This window comes from Buteo buteo, chromosome 12 (assembly GCF_964188355.1).
Source record: "Buteo buteo chromosome 12, bButBut1.hap1.1, whole genome shotgun sequence".
Taxonomy (NCBI): Eukaryota; Metazoa; Chordata; class Aves; order Accipitriformes; family Accipitridae; genus Buteo; species Buteo buteo.
The window spans coordinates 28094323-28110965 of NC_134182.1; the positions used below are offsets into that span (position 1 = coordinate 28094323).

At 38.3% G+C, this 16643-nt stretch overlaps 1 protein-coding gene across 1 annotated transcript in view; it reads right to left on the bottom strand.

The window, feature by feature from the left end:
* The window catches only part of KIF26B (kinesin family member 26B), a 312315-nt gene that overhangs the window by 175153 nt on the left and 120519 nt on the right, over positions 1–16643 (bottom strand). The window contains exon 4 of the mRNA XM_075043158.1: positions 11137–11303. Within this exon, the coding sequence (XP_074899259.1) occupies positions 11137–11303 (167 nt within the window). The remainder of the gene's footprint in view (positions 1–11136; positions 11304–16643) is intronic.

Sequence of the window (16643 nt, forward strand, 5' to 3'; positions counted from 1 at the left end):
TATCCCATCCCTGGTATTTTCCTGTTTGCCCTGGATTAATGTCAAGTCCAGTATTGTTCCTGGAGACCTGGATTGTTCCACTAAACCCGTAAATAGTGGCATATAGCTCACTGATGCTCCCAGAATTTCATGATTTAGTGAAACACTTATATTTCCTTTTCAGAGTTTTATTTTGTTTTCCTTCCTTCTAGTCCCATTCCCATGCATAGCTTGATTCAAGAGATATATGTATTCCTCACTCCTATGAGTTCACAACATTATTTCACAAGTTCTGCAATACAAAATGTTTCTCTTCAACCTGTGGAATCATAGGATTATTCTTCTCAGCTTTCATTATGCAAGTCCACTTCTGACCTTCATGCATGGGGGCGGGGGGGGGGGGGGGGGGGGGCCACACAGCAAAAAACAACCAAGAATCTCTGTGTGTGAAACCTAAAGACTCTTACAACTCAAAGGTTCAAGAAATTATCTTTTGCTTTATCTCATGATGGTTTGTGTCTCATTTGTGACAGGTAATAGTTGAGGTCAACAGAAATGCCAGCTTTGGAGCACACACCCTACTGTGTAGTGTCCTATGGAGACAACCAAAATAAATCAAAATAAGCAAGGTTCAAACAGGAAGTCCAGGGCTAATTAACTGCCCTGAACTAAAGGCCATGGGGCCCTGGGGAATCTCTGAACAGTGCTATCTTGCACATTTTAGAAATACGTATTTGGACATAACTCAGACGTCTTTCACCTTGCGCAACTAGTCAGATATTTCCACAACATCACATAGCTGAATTAAAGTAGTTCTGTCTTAATAAAATGTTGATGCTGCTGTAGGAAAGGACAAACATGGTGGGAGAGCTGGAAAAGGAATAGCTATTGCAGTGAAAAAGCTTAGATTCACATTAATTTGTTTCTCTTTCAGTAATAAAAAGCAAAAGGAGAAACAGGCAAATTTGAACTTTCATACAGTGTTGATATGCTCTATCGTGGACAGGTTAGTAACTCAGCTTGCTTATAGATGGCTTGAACAAGAGACACAATACTGTGTAATTTCTCTCTATGTACTTTTTCCTTTCTAATAAAAGGCTGGCTGATTTCTCGCTTTATTTGCATACAAAGAGGTATTCCAAAAAGAAATGGAAATAACTTTTGCTAATATTGTCTTTTCTGTCTTTGCCTAAATTTCCACAGTTTTCACTTATCCAGGATTCTTTCTTAGATTCAAAGAGATTACTGCTGTAATTCTCACAACAAAGTAACTACCTTGGTTCCTTTCTGTTATGACTGTTGGGATAATAAAACCAAAGATTGCCTCACTATTTATCAGCAGTAGTTTTTAGCCTGGTTATTCAAAGAAATGAGGATGACTAATATACAATCTATGTGAATCTCTCTGACTATACCTTAAAAGGACATTTGAATCCATTGACCAATGTTAACCAGAAGAATAGAGATCTTAAAGAAATTGTCTATTAATTTCCTGAAAATAGACAGCTGAATAGAAGACGCAGACCCTGTCAACACTTTGACTGAAGAAATCGCTGCCAATTCTTTATTAAACAACAGAAAATACACTTGAATTCCCTCTAGAATTCCCCAATCATAAGAAAACCTCTAAAGCTACAGCCCAAAGTCATGAAATCTCAAGAAATGCATTCACAGGGAAACCATTAGCTGCAATGTTCCTGTAATTACTTATTTCCTAAATGTGTACATTAATTTCTTGTTTTATCCTGTAACAGGTCTGTCTCCTGAAAGGCAGCTAGTACTGTCAAATCAAGATGTGTGGTAGAATGCTCTGGAGCCCATCCTGTATGCAATGCACGCATGTAACCATGAACTTGAGTTACTCAGAAAAGAGCAAACTAATAGTTTGACTGAAATATGCCAATGGACAGCAGTTGTAAAATGGACATCATGTTCAATCTACAGGTGAGCAAAGAGGTGAGGTTCTAAATATCTATTTGCCACAATCCACCTAGTCATGTACACAGGTTTACTGAGGTCTTATCATATTTTATAATCACATCCCAGGGATGCTTATATACAAGCCCAACTGGCAGTTGTCTACCTAATGTTAAATTATTTGGCAATAAACAAATACTTCAACATTTCAAGCCATTTTCTTGTTGGAGTTTTTATTCTATGAGCAAAGAAAATAAAATGGTCTGTATTCACTGGTAATTGTAAGGAAAAACCATTCAGCAGCTGAATAGATTGCTCTCAAGGTTAAGAAAACATTGACTCTTTGAGCAGGTGGTGGAGAACTCTACAGACAAGGTAAATCACAGCTGGAATTTCAAGGCTGCTGGGGCAGCGCTGTAACAGTACTTCTTGTAACAGGAAAGCAGTAATCAGAATACAAAGTTTGCCACTCTGAACTTCCAGGTGTTTAGGAAAAAGTCTTCTTACTATGGATTTATGATCTCTTTGAGTGAAGGTTAGTTTGTTGGTGTTAAAAACAGAGAGGAAAAAACAACTGATGGTGCATATAATTGTCTGCTATAGACAGTGCAACTACATCAATTCATCTTTCTCCCTCCACAAGCCAAGATAGAGACACTATAAATCAAAACTCTTATGTCAGGTTTAAGGGAAGCAAGAAATATGCAAAACAGTAAATCAACACGAGGTTGCCTATACTATAGTTAGCAGTCACAACTATACTAGAAGTCAGAAGATTAATGCTGACCGTTTTTATTTCCACTGCCCTAAGACTAAAAGGCAAGATTAAACACCAAGAGACTTTGGTAACAGGTGCTGAGGGATTACAGTATATGCTGCTAGCAATTTTTCTCAATGTACATGTCAGGTGTAGGGAAAGGCAGCGCCAAGGGAAGGAAATAGCCTGAGTTCCTTTTAAGTTTTCCTAAATCAGCAGGGAACAGGTGTTCATGTAACAAGGACTCTGGCACCCCAAAAACTGCCTGTTAGAAATTAGAAGGCCAAACCTATCCTTAGTTAGCCTCCCCTTTTGGGATCTACTGAAATCAGCAGGAAATCACAAGACGTGGCGAGAAGTAGAAAAGAAGTTTCCTCTGTTTTAGCATAGTGTATGGAAAGCAGCAGGAGTTCAGCTTCCATACACGTAGGTACTTTTGTACTGAATGCTTGAAATCACCTAGGACAATTAGGAATACAAATCCATGAAAAATTGCCTCCTTCCTTAGCAAACCACAAAAATAATCAGTGCCTCAGTGCCATATCATCAGCATCCAATATCTTCCCAGGAATGCAAAGCATTTATCAGTACACAACATCCAAGACATGAGAGTTGCAGCAAGAATGGGGCCAGTACAGTCATTTACAGGTCTAAAATTTCTCATCTGTAATAGCAGCAATCAGTGAGGTACAAATAGAGAAAGTAAACTTTAAGCTAAGGCAATATCTCAGAAACATCAGACAAAGGCCATTGCTAACTACTGAAGACAGGACGTGTCTTGGTTACCTTCCTCTGCCTCGACAGAGACTACGTAACAGAGCTTCTACAAAGCATGTACATTGCATGAAGTAGATTAAGTAGGTGTTTGCATTACTGGCTCTTTTCATTGTAATATAATCAGTTATTGACTCTAGGATTGGAGAGAGATGGACAGTGTTTACTTACTAGCTAATGGAGTCCCTGGTTACCATAAATTTTCAGGGAGTTGTAACTGAGAAAATAAGCAGACAGAAAAAAAGGAGGGAAAAGCACATATAAATGTACTGTATTCCCAGATGAATTTTTTTAATTTAAAAATTGAACATAACTGATCATTTAAAAATTAATAGGGAAAATTAATTCTAGATGCAAGTTCACAAACTTGTGTACATAAAAAAGTAAAAATGAAAATTATGCAAAGCACTCACACATTTACAGAAACAAAAAGTTGTAAATAAACACCACAGATCATTACAGGAATTTGAAAAACTCTAAGATTCTGCTTTTCAGGCAATATATATTAGAAACAATTAATATAATGAATTATACTTAGGAGACAAGTATTTTAAAATAAGGAGACATCTATTTTAAAATAATCTCTTAAGCACAAAAAATTTCATGGTATGTGTTCTTTGCTTTATAGTTCCAGATATTCATAACACGGAATTGGGGACAGCATCACAGAGAAACAACATAGTATCTCAAAACTTCCCAAAGACAAAGGGAAGAAAGGAGAGCTTTACTTAGAAAATTATCAAGATTTCTCAAGGCTCTGAAAGGCTAGTTACACAAGAAACTCGAAATCTTGATGACCATTTCAATAACAACATTATTCAGTGATTGCCATTACCATCAATACTAAACATACCATATGTGGGGCAAATGCAGATCAGAAAACATTCACTTTGTGCAGTGCACAGAAGCAGGTGTAGCATATTTCAATACGGACATATCATCAAAGTAACATACCTTTTGTGTATTGGAATCTTAATTTCTCTGTTCAATGGTCAATAAATTGTTCCTGGATAGTAATCTTTTACTTTACATTGTTCTAAATAATTATTTTTAAAACACGTTTAGTCCAGAAAACTATATTTGTTAACTTAAGGTAAACGCCCCTGTACATCTGAAGTGGATTACTTTGACACTGGGAACATGAGGAAGATTTACATCCTTTTTATCAGTTATGCACTTTGAGGCTAAGCAGATGGCACACCCCTGCAAGTATAGTATTCTATGATAATCTAAGGGTAATTTTAGCTTACTTCTTTTTGTAGCTCCATGGAACGCTCCCAAAATCCTGTTTAAAAATCAGGGTGCATTATCTGTATTTTGAGCTATGAATAAAAGCTATTGATCTGCAGCCAACATACAGTGGATCTAATTGGCATGAAGGTTCAAATTATTTCTGTTTATAGCCCAATGCCAAATTAAACATATCACAACTAGATTTCCAACCCAGGCCTAAATGTGGACACATTTTCTTAAGTTTTTGTTTAAATAGCAGCAGCATGCAAGTATCTAAAGATTCAAACACCATGGTTTCGGACATGTACCCTACAGACTTCCTATTAAAAATGGACCTTGTCTGGAATCTTGTTGCTGAACCTTTTTGTAATCAAAAGATATGAACAGATTCAAACAAAACTGCCATGGGGAATGTGTCAGCTTTGGAAAAAAAAAAACAATCACTGGAAATTGTTTGGCACCCAAGATAGAACTACTATGCAAAATTAGAAATCATTCAAATATCTTTGCTTTCCCTCATCCAGATGTGGCACTTAAGTCCTAATTTTTTTATTCTGTATCAGATCATTCCCTCTACTACTAGGCACTGGCTATTCTTGCACGTAGCTCACAGTGTCTTTCCTGCTAGGACATTTTTATTTTGTTTACATTGAACCATAGAAAAAGAGTATTCTTTATGCCCCAACTGCCAGCCACCTTTGGCTGCAGGAGAGTCAAGATTCCCTTTTGGTTGGCATTTACTTTATACACATGAAATAACACCAACAACAGGAAGCAGAAATGGCCTGTTAGTTGGGGCTCTCACAGTAATAGGGAGCACAGAAAAGCAGTGACTATGAACATAGATCTTCTACATTTCTGATGAATGTTGAGCAAATATGAAAAAACAGCCCCTGAAGTTGTGCACTCAAACCTAGGTGCCAATTTTAAAAATTTGTTTCATGGTCTTTCAGGTTGACTGAGATCATTGTGATTGAAATTTCCCCTACTAGTCAGCCCCAAGACAGGCTTTGAAGGTAGAAATATTTGTGAAAATTATTTACAGATGTTTTAAAACTTGCTGCCAGCATTCCTACTGAAAGACAGTCTATGGATCTTTTATCTTAACATTCCCCTTTTTACGTATTTCTTATGCAGTATATGATGAGGATGAGGGAAAAGAGTAGAAATTCTGATCAGGGTTGTTAATATATAGTTCTTCAAAATGTCTGAGACTGACTGCAATTTAACCATTAAGTTTAGTTTGTTCAGCTAATGAAAGAAAATCTTGTTAGGTTCTGCATAGTTTAGACAGCAAGAAACCAAAATATGTTTTCACCCAAGTCTCAGAAAATAATTTTCTCTTAGGGATGTTGAGGTCACCAATATTTGACATCGAGGACTTCTCAAGCAGTGCCTAAACCAGGGAACCACTGCATGGCTTGAAAGAGCAGTTCATGAAAAAGCACTATCATCCGAGTCATCTGCAGTTCAGACCATTTAAAAACATTTAAAACTTCAACAGAACTTTCTTCAGAAAGGCACAGGACAAGCAGCTTTCACCCTCTGGGAGATTCCAGACCTGGCTCCACATCTGCTAGCATAACACTTCAGCTACACCACTTACAGCCAGACTACTGATACAAAACAAATGCTTCTCCCACGGAGCTTCCCAAGCCAAAGCTGCGCTCTGTGGTACAGGGACACCCACTCCAACCCATTTCCTTCTCTACTAGCTGCTGCCTCTGTTTCTTACCTGCTTTTGCTGCCTGTGTTCTGACAAACCCTCTGTTGCAATGCCAGGAAAAGTTTGTTTTTGTGAACTTCCCCCAGACCTCCGAAAAATTCAAGCCAGGACCTTAAAATGGTATGACTAATTTAAACCAATACAGAGCCCTTAAGGAAAAGCCCTGGTGTTCCTGGATTCTAAGCCTTTGGGCTTTAAAAATTTTCCCCATCAGCAGAAAGATTGTGCAGACTAGCTTATTACTTTAAGTTTCAACAAAAGTCACATAATATTGCACCTATAAGGAAAACCAGCAATCATCAAAAGTTGCGTGATAAGCTGACAGTTTATCACATACATGCAAAAAAACAGTGAGGCATGAGATTCTGGGGTCTCTGGAGTGCTAAGTCATCAGAACAGCACAGTGGCTTTAACAAGAGGGACCCACAAATACTGTCCTCCTAAAAGCTTTGTGGTTCATGCAATATGTACCAGAATTTTTAAAAAGATTCAAAAAAGATTCTCAGGAGTGGAAGGGAAATCTGTGGAGCATTCAGCAGCATTTTGAACACAACATTCGCAATACCCCTTGCCAGTAAGGCATTGCCTCACCTCCTCCTCCCCCAGCTGCCAAACCACACTGGGATGGAGAATGAGTGTGGAAAGGGTCACCAGCAGTTTTTCCAAGAATGGAGGTAATTGTAACTAGAGCTTATCCCATGCTGAGTAGCTACATGTCAGTTATACATGAAGCTAAGGTTTTCTATTCTTATTTTGTCTCAAAATAAGAAGTTTTTAAAAAATCCAGACATTTCTGCATTTCATTTGGAAAACATGCCTTGCTACACCTACAACAGTAGCATTGTGTGGCCCTGCTTAGTGTTCAAGCTGCATAAAGACATGGAAAATGATCCCTAGAACAGATTTTTCAGGCTACTTTCAAGATTATCTATATTCCCATTAGGCTCAATTAATCCAAATATGACTATATCTGATTTCAGACCGAGGCGGGCTTTTGTTCAAGATACACTGTTACATTTCCTGACCAGCAACAGGAAACAATTTTCAAGACTACCATTTAAAAATATCTCCTTCTCAAAAATTTTTACCTTTTTTTGAGGTCCAAAGTGAAATGGGCTTTTAAGTTTCTCCTTTGTCCTGATGCAATAAAAGTTTTTCCTTTCCAAGAAAGCAAGCTTACTGTGACAAGGCAAACAAGGAAGAATACCAAGATCCCAAAAACTTTTAGGTATTGTATTGAAAAGCTCTAGTCCAGTTTTGAGTTCTAGTTCCTGCACCATGCTACCACCCTTTGAGAGACTATTAAAACTCTACAGCCCAGTCACAACAGAGAAGTTTTATTCAGAAGGGCAGGCTTGTTTATGGAGTAGCCAGGCCAAAGCTGAAGTCAGAGTCCCAGAAATTTTCTCCATGTAGAAACCAGCATAGATAGGAACAAGGTTCAGTACAATGCCCCTTGACCTCCTAGAGCTTTACAAAGATACCAGGGAGATGAGCAATGGAAGGCCCTTCCCTCAGTTCTTTGGCATCATCAGCACCAGCATATTACTTCTCTCTTAACTGGAGATGGCACACTCCTACATTGCGCTTGGAGGACACAAGGCAAGAGGTTAGTACACCTGAGACTGCGATGGCCCAAAAATGCAGTGCGTCTTATGACAAAGATCCAAACTGGAGGCAAAACTTTACTCATGTAAAAATCCTAAAATGGTCTTTTTGTGTAAAGAATCTTACCATTATTTCACATTCACTAAATGAATTATTTTAATCACAAATGTGTACTAAAAGGCAAGATGATGGTAAATTAGCATGGATTGGAGGATATCTGAGACAAAAATGAGTGATAACCCTGAACAGAAAGGCAAATTTGGTGTTTATCTTTAGAAGTACAATCAATTGAATTCAGTTTCTGTGTCAGAATCACCATTAGAAATTCATTATTCATACCTATATCATCCATTATTCATAAGCCTACCAGCAGAGCACTTTGGACAGTTTTCAATGTTTGTTCCTTTAAAACTCTCACATACTGTCCCATGGGAATCCTGACATATCATAAGTTCTCTTGCAGTGATATCCCGACAAATGACAATTCACAGGTTGCAGCCCCTTTAGCTGGCTTGGAAATCTGTCAGCTATAGATCATGAAACATAACAGTCAAGTACTGAGACAACTGATAAGTCTCCTGGCTTTTCAAAAGATTGAAAGTCACTGTGGCCTTCAGACACTTCTCCATGGCTCAATGCCAGCTGTAAGCCAGTTAAGTGAGTATCACTGTTAGGCTAGTAGTGCCTGAGAACAGAAAAATTATGAGCTCCCAGTATTGCACTCCTGATGCTTCTCAAGTAATTACAACCAAAAGTTCCCATGGATGCCTTGACATTTCTTCCATACTGCAGCATTTTAGTTAATTGGGTTTTTTCCTGATGATAGATGACTTTCATATCTGAACCTCATCTGAGGTTTGCTTTCCTTGTTGGGCACTTAGAGTGGAATACTGTGGGACATTATTCAAATTTCAAAAGAATATTTCCTACTCTTCTACTTCCAACTTCAACTTCACATTAGCAAATTTCCCTGGTTGTGTAATAATTTCTTACTTACTGACCATGAAAACATGATATGTGACACACGTTCAAAAAAAAACAGGCATAGCTGCTAGTCAGTACTCCATGTGCCACTTACAATCAGAAAAAGCAAAAGGTTAGAATTCATATGCCTGGTACAAATGACTGTTTCATATTGTAAACAGCGCACCACATTAATGAGTTTGACAACCACTGCCTTCTACTTTGTATTTCATAATACACATACATGTGGGTTTTTACGCTTCTTACCACCACTTTACAAAAATGCAAATAGACACATAAGTTGTAAGACAAAAATTAATGAGATGCACATTTTGAAAACAAGTTGCGCATTTTCTTGTCAAAAGGTCAAGCAGTGAATGACTGACTTGGATTTGCTGCTCAAACTGTCAGCAGATGATATAACTTGAAGTCCAGAACAAAACTGACTTATATAAGTGATGTTAATGTAATTATGCAATACCCCAAACTGAACCAGGCATTTTTGTATTGCTAAGTACAGTTTAAAAATAAACAGTCTAAACATGAGATCTCTGCTGGGCCAAGCACACCCAAGAATTCAAACCATCAGCTAGAAACTTAAGAGTTCTTCTTAAAATGCTGTGATACACTCTACGGATTTTGAGTAAATTTAATTAGTTTCCTACATTTCAGCAGAGTATATTAAGAGCAAATGAATTCTCTCAGCATAAAACAGTGAAACAATGAAGAACAAATGAGTTAAACCATCTTCATAAATCAATTCATGCTAAAATATGTGCTAACCCCAATCTGCACTCTGGTTAGATATTACCATGTGAGTACATTCAGCAACTTTAATTTAAACTTGAAGTTAAACAGAAAAGGGCAGCAAATTGAGACCACTGTCATCATTCACACTTGCTATTGCAGCATCACATCTGTAGAGAAAAAATGGCAGAGCTGCCCCAAACAATATTCACTGGATCTTCTAAAATGCTATTCTTAATCTTCTTAATGACTCACTTGTGTGACACTGACTGAACATATGCAGTCCTCATGTTTGTGAGGAAAAATAGGAGAGGAAAATCTTCTTTCCAGATTTATAGAGCCCAACAACTTCATAAGTTTTCCATTTACCTTTAAAATAAAATAGAATCATGTGGAATTACTAATAGTTGGCTCTCTAAAGGGTAGGAAATTAATCTGAATATGCTTGAGGTGTTCACTCAAAAGTTCACTCCATGTTTTGAAATTCAGATCTCTCACTAGACTGGATTGGAAGTGCTGTAAAAATAGCTTATTCTCTTATTTCATTACTTCCACAACTCTTCCCAAGTCAGTCTTGTAATTATTGAAAAGCATTAAGACACAAGGATTATTTCAACTTCTTCTGTTACATAAGGATTCAACTGGGCTAAAAAGATTATATTCTGCAAGTATATGCAGATTATGTCCTGCAGAGCATATTTCTGCACAGAAAAATATTTCCATTGTTGATAATGGATATTTCACTTATTAGCTGCTATGCCGATTAAGCAAACCATTTTTACTGAAAAATTAATAAAGACAGTCATAAGATTTTTTTAACGAAACTTTATCTCGCTGAGATTTTTCTGAAACATTGGCTGAATATTCAACAGAAGGGGTGCTCTAAGGCTGAATTTAGGCCCTCAGGTCAACTCAACAGCATGGCAGGGACAGAAACTGAAATCAGAAACCTTAACTTTTCAGTTTGAAAATGGAAATCTTCATAATTTCCTTAGATGGAAGTAAATTCAATAAAGCCTGAAGGTTGCCTGCCGAACAGAACTATCCATCTCCAGTTAGCTCTACAATTAATTGCCTATCTCAGAAAATTACTTGGATGGGCCTTTCTCATCCAGGGATACACCCCTCCAAAAATGTCACTAAATCGGGTATTATTTTGGGAGCACAATCACATCTTAACCCAAATCAAGAATTAAAAGGACATTTTGCAGAAGAGGGTAGAAGTATCATCCCCATCTTACAGACAAATGTATACAGGTGGATTAAACAACATTTTCATGGTAATTCCTGCAAGTTTGTGATAGACCTGTATCTATAGCCATGTTTCAACATGTGTGCTGTAGTCTGTCAACCCCACTTCTTCACTACAGAATTATCTCCTTTGAAAGAAATTATGTTTCCAGAGAAGGAAAATCTGAGAAATCTCTCTTACCTGGCAAAAAATGATGCTGCCACGGAGGTGCCTGTGGATACTTCACTGGCAACATATGTGCTCTGGGAAGCAGGGAAGCTGTACAAGGAGGGTTTATCTGCATTGTAGCGGTTCAATGCTGCTTCAGTCAGGCCCTCTCGACTAGTCTCTGTCATAAGCTGAGATATCTGAAGACAGAAAAAAACAAAAGTGTCATCAGCTAAAGCTCACTAGCTGACCCCTCCTCATCCAGAAGTACCTCTGGGTTGCAGATCGAGTAAGAGAGGCATTCCATTCACTACATCTTTGCTGCTTTGTGAACAAGTTTATTGCTTCTGTCATGCTGATCTACAGTACTTTGGCTCAGCTCTAACCTTGTCTGCATTAAAACTAATGGGATAAATTCATCCCATCACAAGAAATGTCAATAATGTCTATGGCTTTCCATCCATATGGAAAAGAAAGAGTAAAGCATAATCCTTGCTCAGTTTTACCTCAGGGTACAAGAGAGACAGCTTAGATACGTGTAAGATATTTACATTTTACTTCAGGAAAAAAAAAATACATTAGTTTGCCTTTGTAAAATAACAGCACTAGTGTATTAAGTATTTTTGTTACCTTTCTCCAGAAAAGCCAGCACGCAGCATAGGAAGGAGTCCCTTGGGATCCTAGACTATTTATCATCTCTCTGGAAAATTGGGATCATTACCACTCACTTTCACTGGCTTTCTTAACAGGTTTTAAATATCCCGTGATTTCATTCTTCTGATGGCCCATTTGACATTTTTTCCCCTGTTAGGAAGCCTCATCTCAGCCATTCATTGTCTGGAAAAAGCATATGGAGTTTAACCAGGCTTGACCCAGCTCTCCTCAAATTAACTGAAAGATCTTTATTGAGTTCAGAGAAAGCTAGGTCAGCCCTATTGAAGTACTTCTTCAAAACTTTTATTTCAGTTTCTTGACTATTACTTCTGCATGAACTTACAGTGGTGTGATGTCATCTATTGTACTTAATGCAATTTCTAACAACTTCGCTTTCCTCTTTCCCTCATTTCAACCACAAATAACTTTTGTTAGCTAATGCATGTCACAAAATTGCAACATATGTCTAAAAAGAACACTCCTAAATTATTGCTAGCAATCATCCAGGCATAGCTTCCTTCCTCCGGCAAAAAGTTTGCAAGAACCCGTCTCTCACATGTTCAATTTCAGTTCTCATGCCTATCCTTACCACCACAATAACAACAGAACATCTTTGTGAGGCACATCAAGAAAGGCACTTGAGATCATCCTGTAGTTCTTTTTCTGGTTAGGCTTGCTTTATTTCAGCTATTAAACATTTCAGTTATTAAAGGCAAAGTTGAAGAACTGTGATTTGTATTTGGGAGGGGAAGAGACATGTCATATGGTAACATTTTTTAGATCAACTCTCAAGCCACCTCTGTTCCTTTTATAGAGAATTGTTACCCATTCTACTATGGCTAAGAGGGTAATCTAAGAGTTTATCCTTATATTACATATTTTTAGGCCAATCAGTTTAATGCTTCAAGAACAGGAATGCTAAACTAGTCACTCTATTTCATGAGGAACCAGTAAAATTGCTGAAAGTACACCTATCATGTTAGTCACACACTGAGCCCTCCTAATTTACCGATTCACTACACTGAATGAGCAGCGCTCTCAGAAACTGAAATCCTGGATTTAAATCATCTCGTACTACTGTTAAAAAGCAGGAATTTAGGCTGGCTGCCAGGATACCTCCCTACATTTCCAGCATGCAGGCAAACAGATATTTGTTCTTCAGTGTTCTGCTAACCTATGTATGTCCACTTGGGGCATCCAATACACTTGAATTCACTAAGCAATAATTCCTCAAATTTTCCATATTTTTTCTAACTCAGCTATTTATGTTTGCAGTGAACTAGCACAAGACTCTCCCCTATCCCCTCAAATTATCCTAAAACCAGTTTCATCATCTAACATGTTGGGAACTGCTAGGTAGACAGATTTAAAAAGCTCTCCCTTCAGAGCAGAGTACACATATAAACATAACCTCATCCTAGTACATCCAATTCATATATCTGAAAATCAGGGATGGATCATCATTAATCAATTGCTTTTGCTGACAGTGTCACCAGGAAGTGCCACTCACTTCCATGGCAACCTGACAACAGTTAATAAGTTGATGAGTTGGCTTATTTCAACTACAATCTCAATTGCAATCATAACCTCCCCATCTTCTGCCAAATAAAGATTTGCAGCCTCAAATATGAATTTCCATAGCCAGTGCAGCACATTTCTGTTGGTGTCAGCAGATCCCCTGAAGTTGCAAGATGGTGAAGCTTGAGAGAGGCAATTCATCCAACTGCAAAACAGGAAAGGATTTGTGTGTTTTGGTGTTTTGGACACCCAGAAAACATCCATCGTGACATGGGCATAAAAGCAGTAACTAAATTATTTTGGCAGTTATAGAAACATTCAGGTGATCCATGCCCATGTTCGTAAGTCCTATTAATATGAACAGCACAGAGCAAACAGAGCAACAAAAAGCCTCAAACTGATTGTGGAAATTGCCTGAAAGGTATTACTCAGAAGCTTCCTCAAAAGCTGATTAGATGCCTGGTTTACGAGTTTTTGAATAACGAGTTCTTAAATACAAGCACTCCAGAACAATTACTCTCATACCAAAGAGACATGAGATTCTTTTAGAAAGATATAAATATAAACCATTCCCCCACACCTATGCACCCAGAGAGAAATAGATACTAGTCAGCAAATGGAATGTTAATGCTTTCTAATAAATGGGGATGAAGACCTTATAAAGCCTGTATTTACATCACATTTTCTCATAGTAGAATGCAAAGGAACTGAAGAAGCACCTGGAAATAATCAAACATTTACAAATTCTGTATTTGTGGAGTACCACACTATCCATATGACAGAGACGGAAGACAGATAAATAATACTAATTTTAGGAATTGCATATACTATGGACAGATGCAGAATAGGGTTGTTTCTATATAAATGTAGGCTTTTCATTAGCACCGTGATTTTGTCATGTGTCCTACACAACAGTCCAAGTACTACAGGGATGGTCAGCTGCTCACACTGCAAGCTGTGAAACATCTGTATGGTACTATGCTGGTTTCAGCTGGGATAGAGTTAATTTTCTTTCTAGTAGCTGGTATAGTGTTTTGTCTTGGATTCAGTACGAGAAGAATGTTGATAACACACTGATGTTTTCAGTTGTTGCCAAGCAGCATTTAGACTAAGTCAAGGATTTTTTGGCTTCCTATGCCCAGCCAGCAAGAAGGCTGGAGGGACACAAGAAGGTGGCAGGCAACACAGCCAGGAGAGCTGACCCAAACTGGCCAAAGGGGTATTCCATACCATGTGACGTCATGCCCAGTATATAAACTGGGGGGGAGTGAACTGGGAGGGATAGCTGCTTGGGAACTAACTGGGCAGTTCAGCGAGTGGTAAGCAATTGCATTGTGCATCACTTGTTTTGTATATTCCACTTTTATTATTATTGTCACTTTATTATCATTATTAGTTTCTTCCTTTCTGTCCTATTAAACTGTTCTTATCTCAGCCCACGAGTTTTACCTTTTTTTTCCCCAATTCTCTCCCCTATCCCACTGAGTGGGGGGAAGTGAGCAAGCAGCTGCGTGGTGCTTAGTTGCTGGCTGGGTTAAACCACAACAGGTACTGACCCCCAGAGCCTGCTGGAGAGGCAGCAACTCTCCTTCCCATTCATTCACACAGCTTGCTTTGTTACAGAAAACAGGAAGCTACTGTTGACATTGATATTGATGTATTATCTGTGAAAAGCAGCATTCCAGTGTAAACAGCCACGTCAGAGAGCCCTCCCTGAGCTGCCCTGGATGGACACTCATGATGGGGCATGTTGGGCTTGTAAGCACCCTCTTGATACTGAGGGTCCAGCACCACCGCCTGGTTTCCTTACCTATGCTGGCACACTTTCTGGGTAAAAATCCATTTCTCAGTATGAACTCTGTCAGAACTAAACTCCCAAATACACATACTGTCTGTCCTTGAGCTCCATCAATTTACTGTTTGCCTCAGCAGGGACACTTCTTAGTTGACAGTGTATTACAAGGATACCAAAATGGGAACATACTTTATTTTACCTAACACAAGACAGACAAATTAAGACAAAAAAAGAACTGGCTTAAACCACAGTCCAGGATCTCCTAATCTAGGAATGGTTTCCAGTTTTAGCACTTGCTTACTTTGTCAGCCAATGTGGGATTTTTCAACAGTGAAATGTCTCTAGAAGCAACGAAAGCTGAAATGTTTCCCTGAATTTCAAACATTCTACTATTCCTTAGATGGGAAGCCTGTAACACCACTTGATGTTATACAGGTAAAAGCCCACAGAAGTACCCTGTGATACTGCAACACTCATAACCTGAAGCAGAACATCAGGTTTTGCTTGAACGAGTTCCTCAAGTCACTCTGTTGCTATCTTTTCTTTATATCAAAGCAAGAACAGGATGATAACAAACTAGAACTTGATACTTAATTATGGAATTGTCCCTTTGGTCAGGCAGCCAGTGGAGATGAAAGGGCAAAGACAGCGCTATGCCAAATTCTGGGCCAGGCTGGGAACCTTTTTTGTGTCCAGTACTTATCAGAGTATTGTTTATACTGCACAAATTTGTACATCCAGGTCAATCCACAGGCTGAGTACCTCACTAGACACCTAGACACATGCCCACAATATTTGACTAATAAGTCCTCACTTATTCCCAGAATTCAAAATATATACAAAAAGTAGTAGGCAGAAAGAAGTCCAGAGAATTCATATATCCAGAGACTACTGACTTCGAGTCAGTTCTGTTGCATTTCTTTCTTTTGCCTTGTAGATCAGACAGTGTAGAAATCATTTAAATTATTATACTAAACCGAAGAGTGGGCTTTGGAGGTAATCTTACCATCTCATTTACTCTGTCCTCCAGTCACAGTACCAAATTATCCCTTTCTGCTCTGACATTGCTCACTGAAGTTCACACATACAAAAACTTGATTAAATGCACCTGGGATATATCAAGCATTTAAGGAAAAATACTCATAGAACAGACATTTCCAAAGCTCTTTGATAATTTCTTTTTTTTTCCCCATCCCACTTCAAAAGACAGAGTTGAAAATTACACTTTGAACATTAAGAAACTCATACTCTTGTTCGGATTTTTCTTTTTTGCCTTCCCCACTCCCCCCCACCTGCCAATAATGTATGCCTGGCAAGTACAGTTCATGTAAATCTGCCTCAGTGTTGCTGTCTCTCTCACTAGATACTGTTTCTGGATTTAAGGGGAAAAAGAAGAATCAGTTCCTCGATTCTCTTCTGTGAGTATCCACATAGTGTATATGTGAGGTTGAAGATCAGTTAATAGGATATATTTTGAGAAATTCCTTTATTGAATTGTTGGCAGCACATCACTGCCTGGATAAGCAGTGAAAAGACAAAGCATGGAACAACGCAACCTTTCATGCCTCAATAA